Source organism: Erinaceus europaeus, chromosome 10 (assembly GCF_950295315.1).
Source record: "Erinaceus europaeus chromosome 10, mEriEur2.1, whole genome shotgun sequence".
Lineage (NCBI taxonomy): Eukaryota > Metazoa > Chordata > Mammalia > Eulipotyphla > Erinaceidae > Erinaceus > Erinaceus europaeus.
The window spans coordinates 98,783,885-98,804,968 of NC_080171.1; the positions used below are offsets into that span (position 1 = coordinate 98,783,885).

The following is a 21,084-nucleotide window of genomic DNA, read 5'->3' on the forward strand; positions in this document are numbered from 1 at the left end:
TCCTTTCCTCCCCCTCCTCCTCTTCCATTCTCTCCCTCTTTCTCTTTCTTTCTCTCTCTCTCTCTCGCTCTCTCTCCCCTAGCTCATATAAAATGAATAACTAAATATTAAAAAGCGTATTTTAAATTTTTCTAGCAAAATTTAGATCTTGTTGATGTTATATTTGGAGATATTATGGCTCACAATATTGCTAGACATAACACTTTATGAAAGTAGGAAATTACTAAGCTCATGCAACAAAACATACAGAAAGAAATCAGTCCAAAACTGAGACTGTAGCTTAATGTCATGTGAGACCTAAGTTCTCTCAATTTTTCTGCTCTGCTGCTCTTAGAATTCCCTTATCATGTCACAAGCATATGATGGTGACTAAACTTTCAAGCTTAAGAGGCAAGGAAGTCTGATAGGTCAGAAAAGGATAGGGGGACACCAGGACACTAAAAGTGCATACCTAACTCCAAGTCCTACTGGACTTTGTGTGGAAAGAAAACTTTTACAAAAGTCTCAGTGACTTGTATGACAAGTCTATATGCCTAATCTAAGTACTGACTATGAAGACAAGATAACTATGTAAAGTCTGAACCAATTTTAAGTTATTTCCTCCATTTCTGGTGGTGGTGTAGTTCCCCTGAGGAATAGCTCTCCTCTGGTACCTAGCCAAAATGAGTGTTTTCTTTGAAGTCTCCTAAAAGGAGCATTAGTTCCTAGAATACCCTATTAATGGGAATTTATTATTATTTATTCACCCTTTTGTTGCCCTTGTTGTTTTATTGTTGTTGTTGTTGTTGGATAGGACAGAGAGAAATGGAGAGAGGAGGGGAAGACAGAGAGGGGGAGAGAAAAATAGACACCTGCAGACCTGCTTCACCGCTTGTGAAGCGACTCCCCTTCAGGTAGGGATCCTTAGCTGGTCCTCGTGCTTTGCGCCACATGTGCGTAACCCGCTGCGCTACCACCGGACCCCCAATGGGAATTCTTGGAAGACTTAATTGAATATGGGCCACAGTCAGGTTTTTGCCTCCAGAGTTATTGCTGGGGCTCAGTGCCTGTACCACGAATCCATTGCTCCTAGCGGCCATCTTTTTTCCATTGTTGTTGTTGCTATTATTGTTGTTCCTGTTGTTGTTGGATAGGTCAGAGAGACATTGAGAGAAGAGAGGAAGACAGAGAGGGGAAAAGAAAGACACCAGCAGATCTGCTTCACCGAAGTAACCCACCCCACTCCTGCAGGTGGGGAGCCTAGGGCTGGAACTGGATTCTTGTGCGGCTCCACACTATGTGCACTTACCTCGGTGCTCTACCGCCCAGTCCCCCCCACACACCATTAGGTTTTAAAAGGAGCTGGAACATGTACCCTGAAAGTAGAATCTTGTAGTCAGGAAGGTGTTACAGTGGATGAAGTGTTGGACTCTCACATCCTAAATCCAGAGTTTTGAGCCCCCTGTGCATGCAACCAGAGTAATGTTTGGGTTTTTTATTTTATTTTTATTTAATTTTTTATTTATAAAAAGGAATGTTTGGCTTTTTTGAAATAAAATATTCCCCAGTTCCACAATGGATAGGCAGGCAGGCCCAAGGTACCGGCATTTCGGCAAACTTTCGGGACTGGAAATGTAACCAATCAGGTTGAAGCTTTTCGTTTCATAGCATGTAGCCAACCAAATTGTATCTTTCATTGTGTATTCACTTACATTTTGACAGCCCAGATTGGGAGTAGAATATAACCAATCCACCTCATCCTTCATTTTACATGTACCTTGGTGACTCAAAATGTGACCAATCCTTTTGCACATTACCCTTGTACCTGAGCGCACCTAATTGGTGCACCTTGTAACTAATCAAAATGTATCTTTTCCAAAGCCAGCCTGTAATCTATGAACGCACCCACCCCGACTTTGAAGGGTATATACGTGGTTTTCCAAATCAGGCAAAAAGTCTGTGTGACAGGAGTCCTCCCACGTAAGGAAGAAAGTATCTCCCTGCCCTCCAAGCTATCTTCAGCCTCAGATTCTTCCTTTGAATCTGCTGCATCCTTGAGCTGAAACACCCTGGAGCTGTAACACTTGGAGCTGTACAGCGGATATTTCCAAAACACTTTATCTCTTTTGTATCTCTCTCATTTTGAATAAATAAAATATTTTAAAAGCTGAATCTGTGAATCGGTCCTGTACATATTACTAATTACATTATTCAATATTTTTGTGGGGCAGAAAAGACAGCACAGTGATAATGCAAAAGACTCATGCCTGAGGGTCCCAGATTCAAGCAACCCAGCATAACCATAAAACAGCTATGTGGTGCTCTGGGCTCTTTCCCTCTGTATCTATCTCTCTCATTATAATAAATAAATAATTGAAAATATATGTGTGTGTGTGTGGTTTCCTACACTATTCTTTTTATCCTTTTTTTTTCCAGTTATCTTTATTTATTGGATAGAGACAGCCAGAAATCGAGAGGGAAGGGGGAGATAGGGAGAGAGACACCTGAAACCCGGCTTCACCGCTTGTGAAGTTTTCCCCCTGCAGGTAGGGATCAGGGGCTTGAGCCCTGGTCCTTGCACACTGTAATATGTGTGCTCAACCAGGTGCACCACCGCCTGGCCCCTACCTACACTATTCTTAGAGGATTTTCATAAAAAAGTTTCAGTCTCCTCTTAACACTGCTGGTGGCCTAGAGCCCCCAAATCAAGTTCAGCACATCTGGGAAACTGTGCAGTTTATGATAAAATGGAAGAAATAGATGTGCCTAGTCCTGGAAGAGAGTCCAATCTAAATCTAGAAGACTTTGAGCAAATCTGTGTAGATGCCTGGTTTTCGAATTAGTATAAATGAGCGCTTGTGCAGAGGAGCCTTAGTCTCTAGACAGGTAGAAAAGCAATAGGTTGAGTCCCATCACTGAAGATCTCTTATACATTCATGTGTGTGTATGACGGCTGAGGAATTGAGGAGTTAGAAAGAGTCGTTGGGGGGCCGGGTGGTGGCGCACCTGGTTGAGAGCACGTATTACAATGCGCAAGGACCTGAGTTCAAGCCCCCGGTCCCCACCTGCAGGGGGAAAGCTTCACGAGTGGTGAAGCAGGGCTGCAGGTGTCTCTCTGTCTCTCTCCCTATCACACCCTTCCTCTTGATTTCTGGCTGTCTCTATCCAATAAAGATAATAAAAAATTTAAAAAAAAGAAAGAAAGAAAGAAAGAAAGGGTTGTTGGGGTCAGATGAATTGGCGCACAGAAGAGCACCTGTTCCCTCACATTTGCGGTTCAGGAGACCAGCACATCAGGCACAGATGACACAAGTTCTTCACTGCACGTTTACCAAGTATCCATTACATGTCAAACTCTGGATCAGGCGATGAAAGGGCAAGCTGAGATGGGTCAAAGGTTTTTTTCGTCTTCTGTTTCTTTAGAACTCAGTATCAGCTCCCCAATTCTCAGCAGTGACCTCTTGAGTTTCTAAAGGCAGTGGACCTACTCCAAGTTGTACTGCGCAGGCGCCCACGCCTCGGCGCGTCCGAGACACACGGAGCTGAATGTGATCCGCATGCGCATACCGCTCTCTCGCCCACGCATCCCCGGAAGTACTGGTAGTTTCGGGGGGCGGGGCCTACAAGCGTTTCCGGAGGCGTAAGGTGCAGGCTGGGGCGGTTGCGGCGGTTACGGCTTGAAAAGGCCGGGAGCGGGCGGCCGAAAGTGTCTATTGGTCGTGCTATGTGAGCGCGGAGCCCTTGGCAGGTAAAGCGGAGTCGGGACAGCGGGTAGCGAGGGTTCTGGGGGGAAGCCGGAGAGGTTTAGGTTGTTTTTTTTTCCCACAGGTTCCGGCGCGCGCGCCGTCAGCTCCGCCAGGCCCGGTTCGCCGACCGGGATGCCTGAGCCGCGCGCGGCGGCGGAAGCCCGGGCGCCCCGGGTCCGAGTCCCGCGCCCTCCGGCCAGCCGGCCGCGCGGACCTTGACACCCAGGGCCCCGAGGCGGCGTCGGGCCCAAGGTCACCCTGCCGCGGTGGACCTCGGAGGGCCAGGGCGCTTAGAGATCCCGGCCCCGACCGTCGCCGGCCTCTTGGAGGCCCCGGGTGGGCGCAGCTGGACGGCCTCGGGTTCGAGTCCGGGCTGGGCGAAAGGCTGCATCCATCTCTTGCTTCTCACCTCCAGTCCTCTCTCCGCCCCCGCTGTTTTGCTTCGCTCCTCGTCAACTTTCTGTGTCTGTCTGTCTGTCAGTCTTTCTCCCCCCACCCCCTCGTTTCTGCCTCTCCTGGGCGGGTGGGGCAGGCCTGCCCAGACCTCTGAGCCATGGCAGGTGACTCATGGCCCCGTGAGGCTTCGTGCACTAGTGACATTCTCGGTGACGAGACAGGTGTCAGGGTGCAGGAGCTCCGCGGGTGGCGGGCGGACGGACAGACAGGCGCTCGGTCGGGGCAGCAGCTTGAAGTCTGGCCTTCTGCCCGTGCCCGCACGGTCCTCTGTTTCCCCTCTGCTCCTCCGTTTACCCCCGGAATGGCCCGGTGGGCTTCTTGCTGCTGCTGCTGCTGCTGCCGCCGAGCGAGACCCGGAAGGGCTGGCGTGACATCCTCTGCTCCGAGGACTCTTGAAACTGGCAACTTGTGAAAGGTGGTTTCGCCGTATCCAGTCAGTTAAATCACGAGAAACCTAGCAATTTGGAGTTGTTTTTTCTTTGCGAAAGTGTTCGTTGGAGAAATAAGCCAGAGGCTAGGCGGTGGCGCACCTAGTTTCGTGCACACATTACAGTGCGCGAGGACCCAGGTTCAAGCCCCTGGTCCCCACCTGCAGGGGGAAAGCTTCACGTGTGCTGAAGCAGGGCTGCAGGTGTCTCTTCTCTACTTTCCCGTTCGTTCCCTCTCAATTTCTGGCTGTTCTATCTAATAAATATAATAAAATAATTTAAGTATATATATCTTTAAAAAATAGAGGAGGTACTTTAAATTTTTAAAAGAGGGGGGGGTGTTCGAGATGTAGCGCGGCGGGTTAAGCACACTTGGCGCAAAGCCCAAGGACCGGCGTAAGGATCCCAGTTCGAGCTCCGGGCTCCCCACCTGCAGGGGAGTCGCTTCACAGGCGGTGAAGCGGGTCTGCAGGTGTCTGTCTTTCTCTCCCCCTCTCTGTCTTCTCCTCCTATCTCCATTTCTCTCTGTCCTATCCAAAAATGACAACATCAATAACAACAACAATAATAACTACAACAATAAAACAACAAGGGCAACAAAAGGGGGAAAGAGAGAGAGGGAGCGGGGCTTGGTAGTGGCGCACCTGGTAAAGCCCCGGTTACTGTCTACAAGGACCTGGGTTCAAGCCCCTGGTCCCCACCTGCAGGGAGAAAGCTTTACCGGTGGTAAAGCAGGTCTGCAGGTGTTTCTCTTCTTCTTTCCCGCTATTCCCATTACCTTCTCAATTTTTCTTTGTCTTTATCCAAAATAATAAATAGAAAAAGAGAGTGAGAGAAATAAGCTAGTTATAAAACGACAAATGCTATGTGATTTCACTTACCTAAGGTATCTCGATTGGGCAAATTCATAGAACAGTAGGGTGTGTGTGTGGTTTACCAGGAACTGGAGGAAAGAGTAAACAAGGAGTTGTTTGTTTGTTTTTAAAGATTTACTTATTAACCAGTGACAGATTGGAGCACCACTCACTCTCGAATGTGTGTGCCAGGGATCAGATTCAGGAGCTCAGCTGGCCTAAGTTCCACCTATGCACCACCTCCCCAGCCCCAGCTAGGAATTTCTATGTAACAGAGTTTTCCTTTGGGATGATGAGACGGTTCCGGAAATGGATAGTGGTTTCCCAACATTATGAGCATACTTATTGCCATAGTTAATTAGAATGAATCATTTTATGTTAATTTTTTTCACAGCCCCCCTAATAAACTTAAGTCTCTGAAAGTGAGGTTTGAATTTATTCTGGCTACCAGGTGGTACAGTGGGTAGCATCATACTTGTGTGCATGAGGTCCCAAGTGGGATCCCCTGCACCACATCTACAAGACTGATACCCTACCCTCCCCACCATAGCACATAACTAAATATTCATTCTGTAGCTCTTGCGAACATTTTGTTGATACCTATTCTCTCCCTACAGCTAAGTTTTTACAAAATAGATTTGGCTAAAAGAATTCTGTTAAAATCTTCCCCAAACGTTTTCTACTTGTAGTAGGTTCCCTCCTCGGCTCTCCTGCCTCCATTTTCCTTGGATTGATTTAGTGGAAGAACCTGCTGCATAAGTAGAAATTTAAAGAAAGATTTTAGTTTTCATATCAGGAGAACTCCTGGGGTGCAGGTGGTGGCACCTCTGGCTGAGCACACATGTTGCAGTGCTCAGGAACCAGGGTTTGAGCCCCTGGTCCCCACCTGCAGGGGGAAAGCTTTGCAAGTGGGGAGGCAGGGCTGCAGGTGTCTCTTTGTCTGTCTTCCTCTCTAGCACCCCATTCCCTCTTGATTTCTGGCTGTCTCTACCCAATAAATAAATAAAGTTGATTAAAAGAAAGAAAACTAGAGTTTCGGGGAAATTGTCTTATTATCAAACACAAAAGTGTGCATTATTTCTTATTGTGTTTTTTGATAGAGGGAACCTTTTATGTTTTTTAAGCTAATGTTTTGCCTTTAAGGTAATTTCTCAAGCTTCCTTATAAAGTGTAGCAGCTGAATTACTGTTGTAGTATATATGTATCTTAGATACCATTTATTGTTTTCTATACCACCAAAGGAGAAGAAAACACCAGTTATGACATATAACATACTCTTCCATACTACTTAGGCTTTAAGTCTTCTTTTAGAATTTCATAAAAGATAACTGCCAGAGAATTGCTTAGGCATGGTTGGTAGTAAGACTTGAATCTAGGGCCTCAGACAGTCTTATCTTATAGTCTATCCACTGGGTCTCTCCTCTAGCCACTAAGTGTTTTAGTGAACACATTTTTAGACATTTTAAACACTCTAATGCAGATAAAAATGTGATATAAGGGAGTCGGGTGGTAGCACAGCAGGTTAAGTGTAGGTAGCATGAAGCACAAGGACCAGTGTAAGCATCCTGGTTCGAGCCCCCGGCTCCCCACCTGCAGGGGAGTCACTTCACAGGCGGTGAAGCAGGTCTGCAGGTGTGTCTTTCTTTCCCCCTCTCTGTCTTCCCCTCCTCTCTCCATTTCTCTGTGTCCTATCCAACAACGATGACATTAATAACAACAATAACTACAACAATAAAAACAAGAGCAACAAAAAGGGAATAAATAGATAAATATTTTTTAAAATGTGAAGTAAGATGGTTAAACTTAATGCTTGTGCTTTTCTGTTGTATCCACATTCTGTGCATCAGAAACAGTGATGAACTCAGTGTCCTATCATTGTCTCAAGCAGTGACAACTATAATAACATTCACTTGGCCATTACATTCTGACTTAAGAAATTTTAAAATGTAAAAAAAGGGGGGGCGTCGGGCGGTAGCACAGCGGGTTAAGTGTATGTGGCGCCAAGTGCAAGGACTGACTTAAGGATCAGGGTTCAGCCCCCAGCTCCCCACTTGCAGGGGAGTCGCTTCACAGGTGGTGAAGCAAGTCTGCAGGTGTCTATCTTTCTCTCCCCCCCTCTTCCCCTCCTCTCTCCATTTCTCTCTGTCCTATCTAATGATGACATCAGTAACAACAACACTAACTACAACAACAATGAAAAACAAGGGCAACAAAAGATGAATAAATAAAATACAAAAAAATGTTTTTTAAAAAGGAAAGATTTATATATATAAAAAAGAATTACCTCTTAAAATCAATTGAGTATGCTCTGTATCACTTTTGTGAAATTTAAAAACATTTATTTTAATGAGAAAGGTAAAGACACAGAAAGACCAGAACACTGCTCAACTCAAGTTTATGGTGGTACTGGGTATTGAACCTGGGACTTTCAAGCATGAAAGTCTTTTTACATAACCATTATGCTACCTCCCCAGCCCAACATATTTATTTTAAAGGAGAGAGATAGAGAAGATGCCAAGACCAGAATACCACTTGATCTTCTGTCTGAAGTGCCAGAAGTCCATCCATGTACTCTCCTTGCTAAGCCACATCCAGAGCTTGCTTTGTCTACTTTTTGTTTTCATATTATTTATATTTGCAATTAGAGTAGAAACAAATTATTTATTGCCTCATTTTTAGCACTGAGAAAAAAAACACTCCCTGGCACCAGGTTGTGCCACATTTAGTCACATTACACAGGGCACAATGGCACAGGTTCAAGCCCCTGGTCCTCAACCTGCAGGGTGAAAGTTTCATGAGTGGTGAAACAGGGCAGTGGGTGTCTCTCTTTCTTTCTGTACCTCTCCCTCTCTTTTCAGTTTCTCTCTTGACTATCCAATAATAAATAAAATAAAATATTTTTGAAAAGTATATTTGGAAAAAAAACACTCCATTTGTTTTGCTGTTATGTAGTTAATAATTTTCATGAACGAGTGTTTTCTTGTTTTGAGCTTTTACCCTTAATGAATATGAGGATGCAGTTAAAAATATTTCCTTGGGGCCTGGGCTCACCTGGTAGAGTATAACTTTACCATGAAAGAGGACCTACATTTGAGCCCCAAGCCACCACATGGGAGCACCATGCAAAAGGTAAGCTTCATAAGGTGAAAGAGTGCTGTGGTGCTGCCCCCCCCCCCCCCCATGTCTTACTCTCTTAAGAGTCAGAAAAAGAGTCCACCAGACGTGGTGGAATAGTTCCATCAGCTGAAAAACATTTCCTTGGCTTTATTGTAAATACGTGACTGATAGTACTTCCTTCTATTTAGAATCTCAGAGTTAATCATGAAGTATGACTTTGAATTAAATAGGCAGGAATCAAATGTCAAGAACTTGTTAGCTTAATTTTTATTAAGTGGTTCTTTTTTCTTTTAATATTTTTACTTATTTATTATTGGATAGAGACAGAGAGAAAATGAGAGGAGATAGGGAGGGAGCGAGACACAGAGACACCTGCAGCCCTGCTTCACCATTTGTGAAACTTTCGTCCTATAGGTGGGGACCAGGGGCTTGAACCTGGGTCCTTGCACACTATAATGTATGCACTTAACCAGGTGTGCCACCACCTGGCCCCAGCTCGTTTTTTTTTTGTTTGTTTGTTTTTTTAACCCAAAGATGTTTTACTAAGTAGTTTGGCAAAAAAAAAAAAAAAAATGCCCCAGTAAGGAGAAAATATAGAAATACTGATTGACAGTAATACACAGTGAATTATACCAGCATCACTTTACATTTTCAACATTTTTCCTCTCAGAAGTTAATGTAATTTTAATTTGAGGTGAAACTGAGAAATGGCCTCTTCTTTATCAGTCATTCAGTACTGCTTTTTGATAGCCATGGCATAAAGTGCTTTATTTCAGTAATACAAGTTTGCATTAGGAAAGTTGTACCTGTGTTAGTAATACAGTTCTTAAGAACTATTGACTAAAATAGTTTCTCTTCCAGCAAAAATAATAGTGTAGTTAGACTTAATAAGTATAGACCAGAAGGGTGTAATGTTTTGTCTTTTGTGTTGTTGTTCTCAGCCGTTAAGCCCAGCCTTGACACAATACGATTAGAGCATTTAACTTCAGAAATGTGATTTTTTTTTTCAACTTTGAAAGTTACTACACTTGGAATTATACTTCTGTTTGAATTCTAACAAACAAACTGAATGTTAAAAGACCTGTCCAAGGTCAGAGTAGGTTTGGAGGGGGGGGGGGAGAGACTGAGGATCACTCTGACAATGCAATGCCAAGGATCAAGTCACTGTGCCACCTAAACTGCTGCAGTGGAGTTGTATGCCTATCACCATGATCTAATTTTAGAATTTTTGTTCTGCCTGAAGAAACCCAAATAGCTGTCATTTCCCATTTTCTCTCCAGTGGCTCCTAGAAGACAGTGATCTATTTGTTGTCTATGAATCCCCATATTCTGGACATATTGTATAAATGGAATTATAACTAGATGGGGACTTTTGTATCTGATTTCTTTCATTTGGCATAATATTTTTAAGGTTTATTAATATTGTCACATCTATTTCATTCTTTTTATTTTTTTACTGCCAATAACAATGTTATAACCCAATATACATATTATTTTGTTGCAAGGGTATATACTATATTCTCTGTTTATCTAATCATTTGAGGACATTTGGGTTGTTCCCACTTTATAGCTATTAGCTGTTACGGAAGTTCATGTATAAAGTTTTTGTTTTTTTTAAGATTTATTTCATGGGAGTTGGGCTGTAGCTCAGCGGGTTAAGTACAGGTGGCACAAAGCACAAGGACCGGCATAAGGATCCCGGTTCTAGCCCTGGCTCCCCACCTGCAGGGGAGTCGCTTCACAGGCGGTGAAGCAGGTCTGCAGGTGTCTATCTTTCTCTCCCCCTCTCTGTCTTCCCCTCCTCTCTCCATTTCTCTCTGTCCTATCCAACAACGACGACATCAATAACTACAACAATAAAACAACAAGGGCAACAAAAGGGAATAAATAAATATAAAATAAAATAAAAAAATTAAAAAAAGATTTATTTCATTAGAGGTACACTGGGTAGAGTGCACATACCACCATGTGCAAGGACAAAGGTTCACAAACTCCTGGTCCCCACCTACAGAGGGGAAGTTTCACAAGTGGTGAAGCAGTGCTACAGGTATCTTCTTTCTCCCTCTCTATCTCCTCCTCCCCTCTCAGTTTTTCTGTGTCTTATCAAAGTGAAAGGAAGAATGGCCCCTGAAAGCGGTGGATTTGTGCAGACACTGAGCCTCAGCTATAATCCTGGTGACAAAAAAAAAAAGATTGATTTTCTTAATGTGAGAAAAGAGAGAGAGAGCATCACTGTCACATTGCAAGTGCTGGGGGTTGGATTTATGGCCTTGTGCTTGAGATTCCAACACTCCAGCCACTGCACAACCTCCCAGCCTGTTGTGTATAAGGTAGCATATGAGGAGACAGCAACACAGACAAGGCAAGTAGAACTACAAAGATGGTGGAGTGGTACTCAGGCCTACCTTTTTCTCTCTCATAAGTAAAATGGGGGAAAAAAATATACATATATTCTAAATACAAGTCACTTATCAGTTAGTTTTTGCATATGTTTTCTCCTATGCTGTAGTTTGTCTTAATTTTCTTCATTGTATTATTTCTTTTTTTTTTAATTCCCTTTTGTTGCCCTTGTTTTATTGATGTCGTCATTGCTGGACAGGACAGAGAGAAATGGAGAGAGGAGGAGAAAACGGGGAGAAAAAGACCTGCCGACCTGTTTCACCACCTGTGAAGCGATGCCCCTGCAGGTGGGGAGCTGGGGGCTCAAACCAGGATCCTTACACCTGTCCTTGGGCTTTGTGCCACGTGCGCTTAACCCACTGCGCTACCACCTGACTCCCCATTGTGTTATTTCTGATTTGCAGTACTCTTGCATCTTTGGGACTACTGAATCAGTCAATCCTTTCAATATTACCAGTTTTCTATATTCACTGTTATTTCACTACTACAAATCTGGGCTACACTTGCCGAAGCCCTATAATTTGTCTCTAGATCCCAGTTATCTTCCCTTCATTTATTAAAGATTAAAACAGATATATGTATGTTTCTTATTACAGTCGTTTCTGTCACTGCTTTGGTTTTGGAAAACTAAACTACATTTGGCAGATGAAAGTTTACAAAGTAGCCTTTGTGAAGGAGGGGGGCCACAGAACTTTGGTGGTGCTGGTATGGAACCTGTGCCCTGTAATCTTACAATTTTGTAAGCCACTTTTTAAAAAATACTCATTTCTGGGAGTCGGGCGGTAGCGTGCCAGGTAAAGCGCACATGGCACAGAGCGCGAAGACCAGCATAAGGATCCCGGTTCCAGCCCGCGGCTTCCCACCTGCAGGGGAGTCGCTTCACAAGAGGTGAAGCAGGTCTGCAGATGTCTGTCTTTCTTTCTCTCTCCCTCTCTGTCTTCCCCTCCTCTCTCCATTTCTCTCTGTCCTGTCCAGCAACGACGACATCAATAATGACTACAACAATAAAACAACAAGGACAACAAAAGGGAATTAAAAAAAAAAAAAGAAATAAGACAAACTACAGCATAGGAGAAAACATATGAAAAAACTGTAACTGATAAGTGACTTGTATTTAGAATACATGTAGATTTTTTTCCATTTTATTTATGAGAGAGAAAAAGGCAGGCCACTCCACCATCTTTGTAGTTCTACTTGCCTTGTCTTTGTTGCTGTCTCCTCATATGTTGTAAGAACAACAATAATAACTACAACAGTAAAACAAGGGCAACAAAAGGGAAAATAGATAAATGAATAAATATTTTTTAAAAGTTCAAAAAATATTCATTTCTTTATTTTTAATTTGACAGAGAGGAAGGGAGAGAGAGAGAGACACCTGCAGCACTACTCTACCACTTGTGAAGCTCTGCCCCTGCAGGTGGGACCTAGGGACTTAAGCCTAGGTCGTTGAGCATGGTAATATGTGCACTCAGCAAGGTGTGCCATGGCCAAGCCTCCTTGTAAACTACTACTAACCACAAATAAAAATTTACTTGTAAAGAAAAACAAAGGAGCCATCGTGAATTATAGTGCCCATCCAATTAACATTGTACTTTCTTTCCACTGGATGATTTTTACATTTTCACTTTGATATTTTGTTGCTTTGATATTTATTTTTGTGTCTACATAACTGTTATTTTATGTTTGTCCTTTTTGGTAGTAGTCTAGGAGCTTTTGTATCAAAAAACTAATCTCTATTTATTTGTGAAGATACTGATTGGCATAGAATTCTAACTTGACAGAAGTTCTTCCCCTTAGTATTTTTTTAATATTTATTTATTTATTCCCTTTTGCTGCCCTTGTTGTTTTTTATTATTGCAGTTATTTTTTTTAAATCTTTATTTATTGGATAGAGACAGCCAGAAATCAAGAGGGAAGAGGGTGATAGGGAGAGAGACAAAGAGACACCTGCAGCACTGCTTCACCACTCACGAAGCTTTCCCTATGCAGGTGGGGACCGGGGGCTTGAACCTGGATCCTTGCACATTGTAATATATGTGTTCAACCAGGTGCACCACCACCTGGCCCCTTATTGTAGTTATTGTTGTTGTGATGTCGTTGTTGTTGGATAGGACAGAGAGAAATGGAGAGGGGAAGAGAAGATAGAGAGAAGAGAGAAAGATAAGACACCTACAGACCTGCTTCACCGCTTGTGAGGTGACTCCCCTCCAGGTGGGGATCCTTACGTTGGTCCTTGCGCTTTGCACCACTTGTGCTTAACCCACTGCGCTACCACCCAACTTCCTTCCCCTTAGTATTTTAAACCTGTCGCCTACCTTGCATTGTCCATCTCCTATTCTGTACTATTGACTTGAAGTTTGTAGCCTTTCTTGACTCTGATCTTAGGTGTAGAATGTGCTTTTTTTTTCCCTTGGCCATTTGTAAGATTTTTGTTCGGTTTTTAAAATTTTTATTTTTTTATTTATTCATTTGACAGAAATATTGAGAGGGAAAGGGGAGATAGAGAGGGAAAGAGAAAAAGACATCTGTAGCTGTGCTTCACCACTTGCAAAGCTTTTTCTCCTGCAGGTGGGACCAAGAACTTGAGCCTCTGTCCTTATACTTGGTAACAGTGTGCACTCAACTTGGTGTGCCACCACCTAGACCCCAGAATGCCCGCCTCCCAACCCATTCCCTTCCCACTTACTCAGAATCTTTGGTTTTGGTGCAATACACTAAATCCAGTCCAAGTTTTACTTTGTGCTTTTTCTTAAGTACTGCCTATGAGTGAGATCAATTATTTCAAGATAAGTATTTAACCTTCTCTTTTTGACTTATCTCACTTGATATTCCTTTTTCCCCACTGGGAGTCTGGATCAAAATTATTGGGGGGGGGGGGTACAAAAGGTAAGAGTTTTGAATTCTATGATTGCTTCTACACTGGACATATGGGCATTGCCAGGTCAATCCATATCCCCAGCCTGTTTCTGTCTTTCTCTAGTGGTGTAGAGCTCTAGAGAGGTGAGGTTCTAGGACACATCATGGAAGTCGTCTGCCCAGAGAAGTCAGGATGGAATCTTGATAGCATCTGCAACTTGCTGTCTGGAAGGTGGCAAGACATAAAGTGAGACAAAATTGGTAATGACTAGGAACCAAAAAGTAGGAACAGAACAGATGAGATTAGGGATCTTAGGGTGAAAGGAAGCTAGGAAGTTCATTTTTAGGCATGTTTCTAGGGGCCCACGACTATGGTAGTTTTGCTTGATAACTAGCATGAAGTTGGATAAAAATATTGTCTGAGGAAATGGTGTCAGTAGAGAAAAGAGCTAGAGAGTTGGATCAGGGCAGAGAGTAGCTCCCATTTCTGAAAAAAATTCTGTGGATAAAATTAACTATTTACTGCTGTTCACCTGGCCCAGGGCCCATAGATATATTTATATTTAGCACCAGAGCCTGTGTAACTTTTGAGTACCTATTGGTCCGAGCTTACAGCTCATGGTCACAGCTGGGAACATTGCAGCTGCACTCATTTCAAGACCAGTCTTCTTCGAGTGGCAGGGCAGGATACCCCAGCCTCCCTTCAGAGAGTGAGGCAGTCCTTACCATCACTTTGTGGTGAGGGCAAGGTCCTGGGAAGGCCCACCAGAGGGCTTATGATAATATTCCTGATGGAAGTAACCAGGTGGTGGAGAGACGGATCTAGGCCCATCATCTTTGTGGGAATCCAAGGATTCCCTGACTGGGTGGTGTGATATTAACCAAAAGAGCAAGTACTAAGTGAACCAGTCTCTTGCCCTTATCCAACTTTTGTAGTCGTCTCTTTACCTGACAATCATAGACTTTCTCCCAGTTGTTTTAAGCGTTGAGTGTCATTTGTTGAACCGTTTCCTTTCTATTTTTTTAATAGATGTGAAAGATAGGGAGAGAGACATCTGCAATATTGCTTCACTCATGAAGCTTCATCCCTGCAGGTGGGGGGCTGGTGGGGCTTGAACGCAATCCTTGCATGCATGTAGTAACCTGTGCACTCTGCCAGATGACTCACCATCCACCTCATCATGTTTGTTTTGACTAGAAATATTCACTTTGCCTAACTTACAGGATTTGTACAGTTTGCAGATCTAATCTCTGTGGATTCTCTTTACTCATAGAAACAGGCCAAATCGGGATTTGGGCGGTAGTGCAGCAGGTTAAGTGCACATGGTGCAAAGCACAAGGACTGGTGTAAGGATCCCCGTTCGGCCCCCTGGATCCCCACCTGCAGGGGAGTTGCTTCACAGGCGGTGAAGCAGGTCTGCAGATGTCTATCTTTCTCTCCTTCTCTCTGTCTTCCCTTCCTCCATTTCTCTCTGTCCTATCCAACTACAACATCAACAACAATAATAATAACTACAACAAAAAAACAAGGGCAACAAAATAAATATCAAAAAAAATGAAAAAAAATAAGAAACAGGTCAAATCAAGAGCTAATACTACCATGAAGTGGTAGGTGGCTCCTACTTTTGGCATACTCATACCTCTGAAACTTGCCCTAAGAAATGAATGTTCCACCCACTGGATCCTACAGGCAAGGCAACTTGATGTAACTTCAGTAGAATTTGTACTGGTTTTCTTAGTGATCAATAAGTTTCTCTTGGAGCTACAATCAGTACTAATTTTTCTTTTTCTTTTAGCACTGAATAAGATTTGTGATGAAATGGAGCCTGGAGCAAACTCTTTTCGAGTAGAATTTCCAGATTTTTCCAGCACTATTTTGCAGAAACTGAACCAGCAGCGCCAGCAGGGACAGTTATGTGATGTCTCCATTGTTGTCCAAGGCCACATTTTCCGGGCACACAAAGCTGTTCTTGCTGCCAGTTCACCCTACTTTTGTGACCAGGTACTCCTGAAAAACAGCAGGAGAATTGTTTTGCCTGATGTGATGAACCCAAGAGTGTTTGAGAACATTCTCCTATCTAGTTATACAGGACGTCTGGTAATGCCTGCTCCAGAAATTGTTAGTTACTTAACAGCAGCAAGCTTCCTCCAGATGTGGCATGTGGTAGACAAATGCACTGAAGTTTTAGAGGGAAACCCCACCGTCCTTTGTCAGAAGCTAAATCATGGCAGTGACCACCAGTCTCCAAGCAGCAGTAGTTATAATGGCCTGGTGGAGAGCTTTGAGCTGGGCTCTGGGAGCCATACTGATTTTCCCAAAGCCCAAGAACTAAGAGATGGAGAGAATGAAGAGGAGAGCACCAAAGATGAATTATCGTCTCAGCTCACAGAGCACGAATACCTTCCCAGCAACTCCTCCACAGAACATGACCGACTGAGTACTGAAATGGCAAGCCAGGATGGGGAGGAGGGGGCCAGTGATAGTGCTGAGTTTCACTACACCCGGCCCATGTATAGCAAGCCTAGCATAATGGCTCACAAACGCTGGATCCATGTGAAGCCCGAGCGCTTTGAACAAGCATGCGAGGGCATGGACGTGCACGCACCCTATGATGAGCACCAGGTCACAGAGTCCATCAATACTATGCAGACAGAGCACTCAATCCAGCCTTCAGGAGTGGAAGAAGACTTTCACATAGGGGAAAAAAAAGTGGAAGCCGAGTTTGACGAACAGGCTGATGAAAGCAATTATGATGAGCAGGTGGATTTCTATGGCTCTTCCATGGAAGAGTTTTCTGGAGAAAGGTCAGATGGGAATTTTATTGGACACAGACAGGAGGCTGCCCTAGCAGCTGGCTACACTGAGAATATTGAAATGGTAACAGGGATTAAAGAAGAAGCTTCACACTTAGGATTTTCGGCTACTGACAAGCTGTATCCTTGTCAGTGTGGGAAGAGTTTTACCCATAAGAGTCAGAGAGATCGACATATGAGCATGCACCTTGGTCTTCGGCCTTATGGCTGTGGTGTCTGTGGCAAGAAATTCAAAATGAAGCATCATCTCGTGGGTCACATGAAAATTCACACAGGAATAAAGCCGTATGAGTGTAATATCTGTGCAAAGAGGTTTATGTGGAGAGACAGTTTCCACAGGCATGTGACTTCTTGTACCAAGTCCTACGAAGCTGCAAAGGCGGAACAGAATACGACTGAGGCTAACTAAAAATAGGATCTGGCCCTTGAGTGGCAGGCACAAAAATAAACTATGGTAATTATGCAAATCTGGGCACAGATGATTCGTGCTACTTGCTATTATAAGAGAAGCTTAAAAAAAATAGTTCTGAAAGACCAGCTCTAAGTAGGCCAATTAAAAAAAAAAAATCTAAATTCCTCAATTTTTTATGTTCCAGGCCAGGCCAGGATGGGTAATGGGGAGTAAGTTAACCCACCGTCAAGCTGGCAAGGTAAACCTGTATGGATGGCCCTTGTGGCTTAGGCAGATAGACTTGGTGATAGAGACACCTGCACTTGAAACTGAACTCCAGTCCATTTAAGGTGGCACAGTTTTTATCACTCATTATTACATGGTCATGTTGAAGTTTTACTTTACTCTTCTTATAGATACTTAAGTGAGGTGGATTTACTTTGGTAGCTGCTTCACTGATTGAAATGTTACTATATAAAAGCTACAAATAATGTGATTCCCTAGGATGCTAAATTGAATAACAGAACTCTCTTGTTTGGTTTTACTCTTTCTAAAGGTAGTTGAGCTAAAACTATGGAGAGACTAAGGGTGAAATTCTTCAGTCTAATGCTCTCCCAGCTGAGCTATTTCGGCACTACTAAGGGTGAAATTCTAAGTGTGGGATAAATACGGTACAAATTCAATTTCCATAGGATGCTACTGTCATAATGTGCTTCAGATTCTTGATAAGGCAGAGTTTTGATTTAGTACAATATAAATAATTTTGTCTAATTATAATTCTCTAGGGTGCCAGAGACAGGTATTTGTAACTAGCTTACTACCCCAAATCTGGCTTTATTGTAGCATCCACATAGTGGGATCTGATCTGTAGCTGACAGATAACTAACCTGCTACAACTGTCCATGGTATCATTGACTCCCCCAGCCTTTTTGCTTTGTCTTAGATCATGGTACTTCTCAAAGAGGTCAGTCAGTAACCACAGCTAGTGGGAAGGAGCCAAAAATGAGACTTACCTGTGAATTTAAGGAGTTAGTAGAGTGCTGCAGTGACGCTCTGTCGGACTGAGACTCACTGGTAGCAGAATTTTAGTAGCACATTATACTTGAAAAAAGAAAAAAAAACTTCCCCTGTAAGAGAAAACAGGAGTCTATTAACACTGGTATAAGGGAGATATTTTTAGAGGGTACACTGAGCTAACACTGCTAGCTCTTTAGGAGGTTAGGAGTACTCAAATAGGATCTAAAGGGGGAGGAAGGGGAGTTTTAATTTTAGAAAGTAGACTGCCAGATTTGTGCTCCCAGATTTTTCGTAAAGCTGCATAAATTCACAAGTTCACATATCTATACCTACCAACACACACACATGAAAAGCAACTATTCTAAGGCCTTTTCTGTGTGTCGGTCAGGTATTTATGGTGAAAAAGAAAACATGTATGCAGAATACTTTTAAGCTGTATAATATACCTGAAATTATCACCAGGGTAGGATAGGGTGCTATTACTATGTCATTTTTTTCCTATTAAGCTTTCTGGTCTGTTACTTCTAAGTAGTAACTTTTTTCCCTTAAAAATAGCTTTTGGATTTGGGGTGAAATTTTGTTTTAAAAGTTTGGCTTTGCTTGAATGTGATAGGCATTGCTGGCAAGGCCTCTGATCCTCAAGTTCCTTCCAAACAAGGCTTTGGTCAAGCATTGTCTAGAAAGGGGAAAGCAAGTACTTATTTACCAGTTAATTCTTGTAATCAAGATTACAAAACAGGGATCTACTCATTAACACTGTATCATTCTAGATATATGAAAAGCACTTTGTATTTAAAACTTTATTATAAATATAAATATATATTAATTTTTTAATCTAGAAGCTAGATATTACCTCTTGGTTGTTTGCCACATTTAATATCCTCTTAGTGTTAAAACCTCGCCCGTTAACAGTCCTTTCTCTGTGTACCTGACAGACCATAGAAGTGATTGTACAATCAAACTCAATTACTACTTTACATGTTTCAATTACATGTTAGGTATGATCTTAGCCATTATATCTGAGGGAAAATTGTTCTATTGTTCCTACAGTAATTTCAGTACTAAGGCAGTGAAGCCATTTTGTTCTGCCAAAAGTGTTTTCCAATTAGTCTTTCAGGGATTGTGTCAGTGGCCTCCAACCAAGATATATGCCCCTTGCTTTGAATTGTAACTGTGATTTTTATTTAATTTCAGTGGGAAAAGGCTTCAAGGCACCAAAAGTGGTATTTAATATTAGTATTTATACCATGCCTTTAATTTCAGATCTACACATAGTAATCCACTTGGTAAAGTAGACACTGCCATCTAAGAAAGGGCAGACACTGAAAACTTGCACTCAAGTGTTGAGGATTACTCTTGGCCCCAGTCTCACCTTATTCCAGTTTCCTTTTTCTTTCTTTCTTTTTTTTTTTTTTTTGTTTTGTTTTTGCCACTGCTTTAAGAGAGTCTGCCCAAAAGGTCCCCTTTCTCCATTCTCATGGACATTTGCTGCACTGAACTGATTCTAATTTGACTTCTAACTATTTGGGATCTGCTTTATTCCACTAACTCCTTCCTGTGGAGGCACACACATCCCTAAGCTGCTTCGGAAGTGAAGTAGAAGCAGAGCAAAAAGCAGGATAGCTATGCTTTTCCTGGAGAAAGGAATTTGTTGCAACCCCTTAGGAGAGGATTCCATTACACCAAATCCAGGTGTTTGCTTTTACAAGGTCTCTGATAATTGAGGAATTCTGGAAACCAAGCAGCCTAATTTTATGATTTAGGTTGCTTTCATGGGTGAGTAATTTTATTCAGTGAAACCAGCGTTGGTTTTGGATTTTGGGGGTTTCTGTTTTATTTTGTTTTGTTTCTTTGCTACTTAAATATTTAAAGGTACATGTTTCTTAGTTCAAATCTCTACTGATAGTGCCCTATGGGAAGATGCTGGAACACATTTTGAAAATGTGAAAATCCCCCCACTTTTTTTTAAAGTTTTGCTTGAAAAGCCTTTGTCAAAATTTTGTCAATTGCTGCTGCCTTCTTTCCTTTTATGAGGTTCCCAATGTTTCTTCCAGAAAATTACTGTATTTATGCAAGTCAGGTGACTCTTAAGACAACAAAACCATTTGATGATAAGCAGGTTATCATTAGGTGCATATCTTATTGATACTTTGTGAAATGTTATGCCTGTGTTGCAAAAGTTGAATAGTTTTGTCTATATATTGCTGTCTTCAGTGTACAGCATGGTTTTACTTAATGAATGTTACTGTTTAATATTTTCTTCTTATAGAAGAGACCACGCCCTTTTGTATGACATGTTTTAATAAATGTTACCTGTCAACTTTGTAAAATTTTTGATTTTCATTCTGGAGGTATGACCACATGTCTTTGTTTTCATTCTGACTTTTGCCACCTAAAAATAAAATTTATATTGTGGCCTTTTTGCTAAGTAAATGCTAAACAGTCTGATTTGCTGTGTCAGGCATTTATGATGATTATCTTATTTTCAAATCCTTATCAGCCCCAGCAAATACTTAGGTGTGTTGGATATTCTGTTTGCTTCTCCACATCCCTCCCCACCTTATGTTTCTCTCAGGAGACTGTTCTGTGTAGCTGCTGAGCTTCTGGTCAGGATATACCTACACACTGAGAACATCTTGGTGAATGAGAGGAGAGAGTTAGGGAAAATTCAGTCCCCCAAGGTCCTTCTTGCCAGCTGTGGGTTGAACATGATGGGGCTTTCCTGCCAAGGGCCACCCAGCTCTTGTTAGTCAACTTGAGTTTGGTAGCCACACTTTCCTCTCACCCTTTCTAGCTGAGAATGGTCCTCACTGCCTGAGAGTTTAACAGCCCTTGAGAGTCTCTCACACCCTTTGTGAATAGTGCCTTTATGAAGCTTTTCATTTTCTTGGCAAGGACCCTGTCTGATGCCTTTGGTACTGCTGTGATTCAAAAAAGCTAAGTCAGTCACCAGAAATAGTACTGTAGCTAGAGCAGAGCAGGTATTCTGATGTCCCACTTCATGGCTATAACACTGGAGGTATGTT

The 21,084-nt window shown here is 42.5% G+C and overlaps 1 protein-coding gene across 1 annotated transcript; it reads left to right on the forward strand.

The window, feature by feature from the left end:
- The first annotated feature begins 3,578 nt into the window (after nucleotides 1-3,578).
- On the forward strand, nucleotides 3,579-20,498 carry ZBTB43 (zinc finger and BTB domain containing 43). The gene is made up of 2 exons (XM_007528837.3): nucleotides 3,579-3,727; nucleotides 15,633-20,498. The coding sequence occupies exon 2, from the start codon at nucleotides 15,656-15,658 to the stop codon at nucleotides 17,057-17,059; it is 1,404 nt and encodes a 467-aa protein (XP_007528899.1). The 5' UTR covers nucleotides 3,579-3,727; nucleotides 15,633-15,655; the 3' UTR covers nucleotides 17,060-20,498.
- The last annotated feature ends 586 nt before the right edge of the window (nucleotides 20,499-21,084 follow it).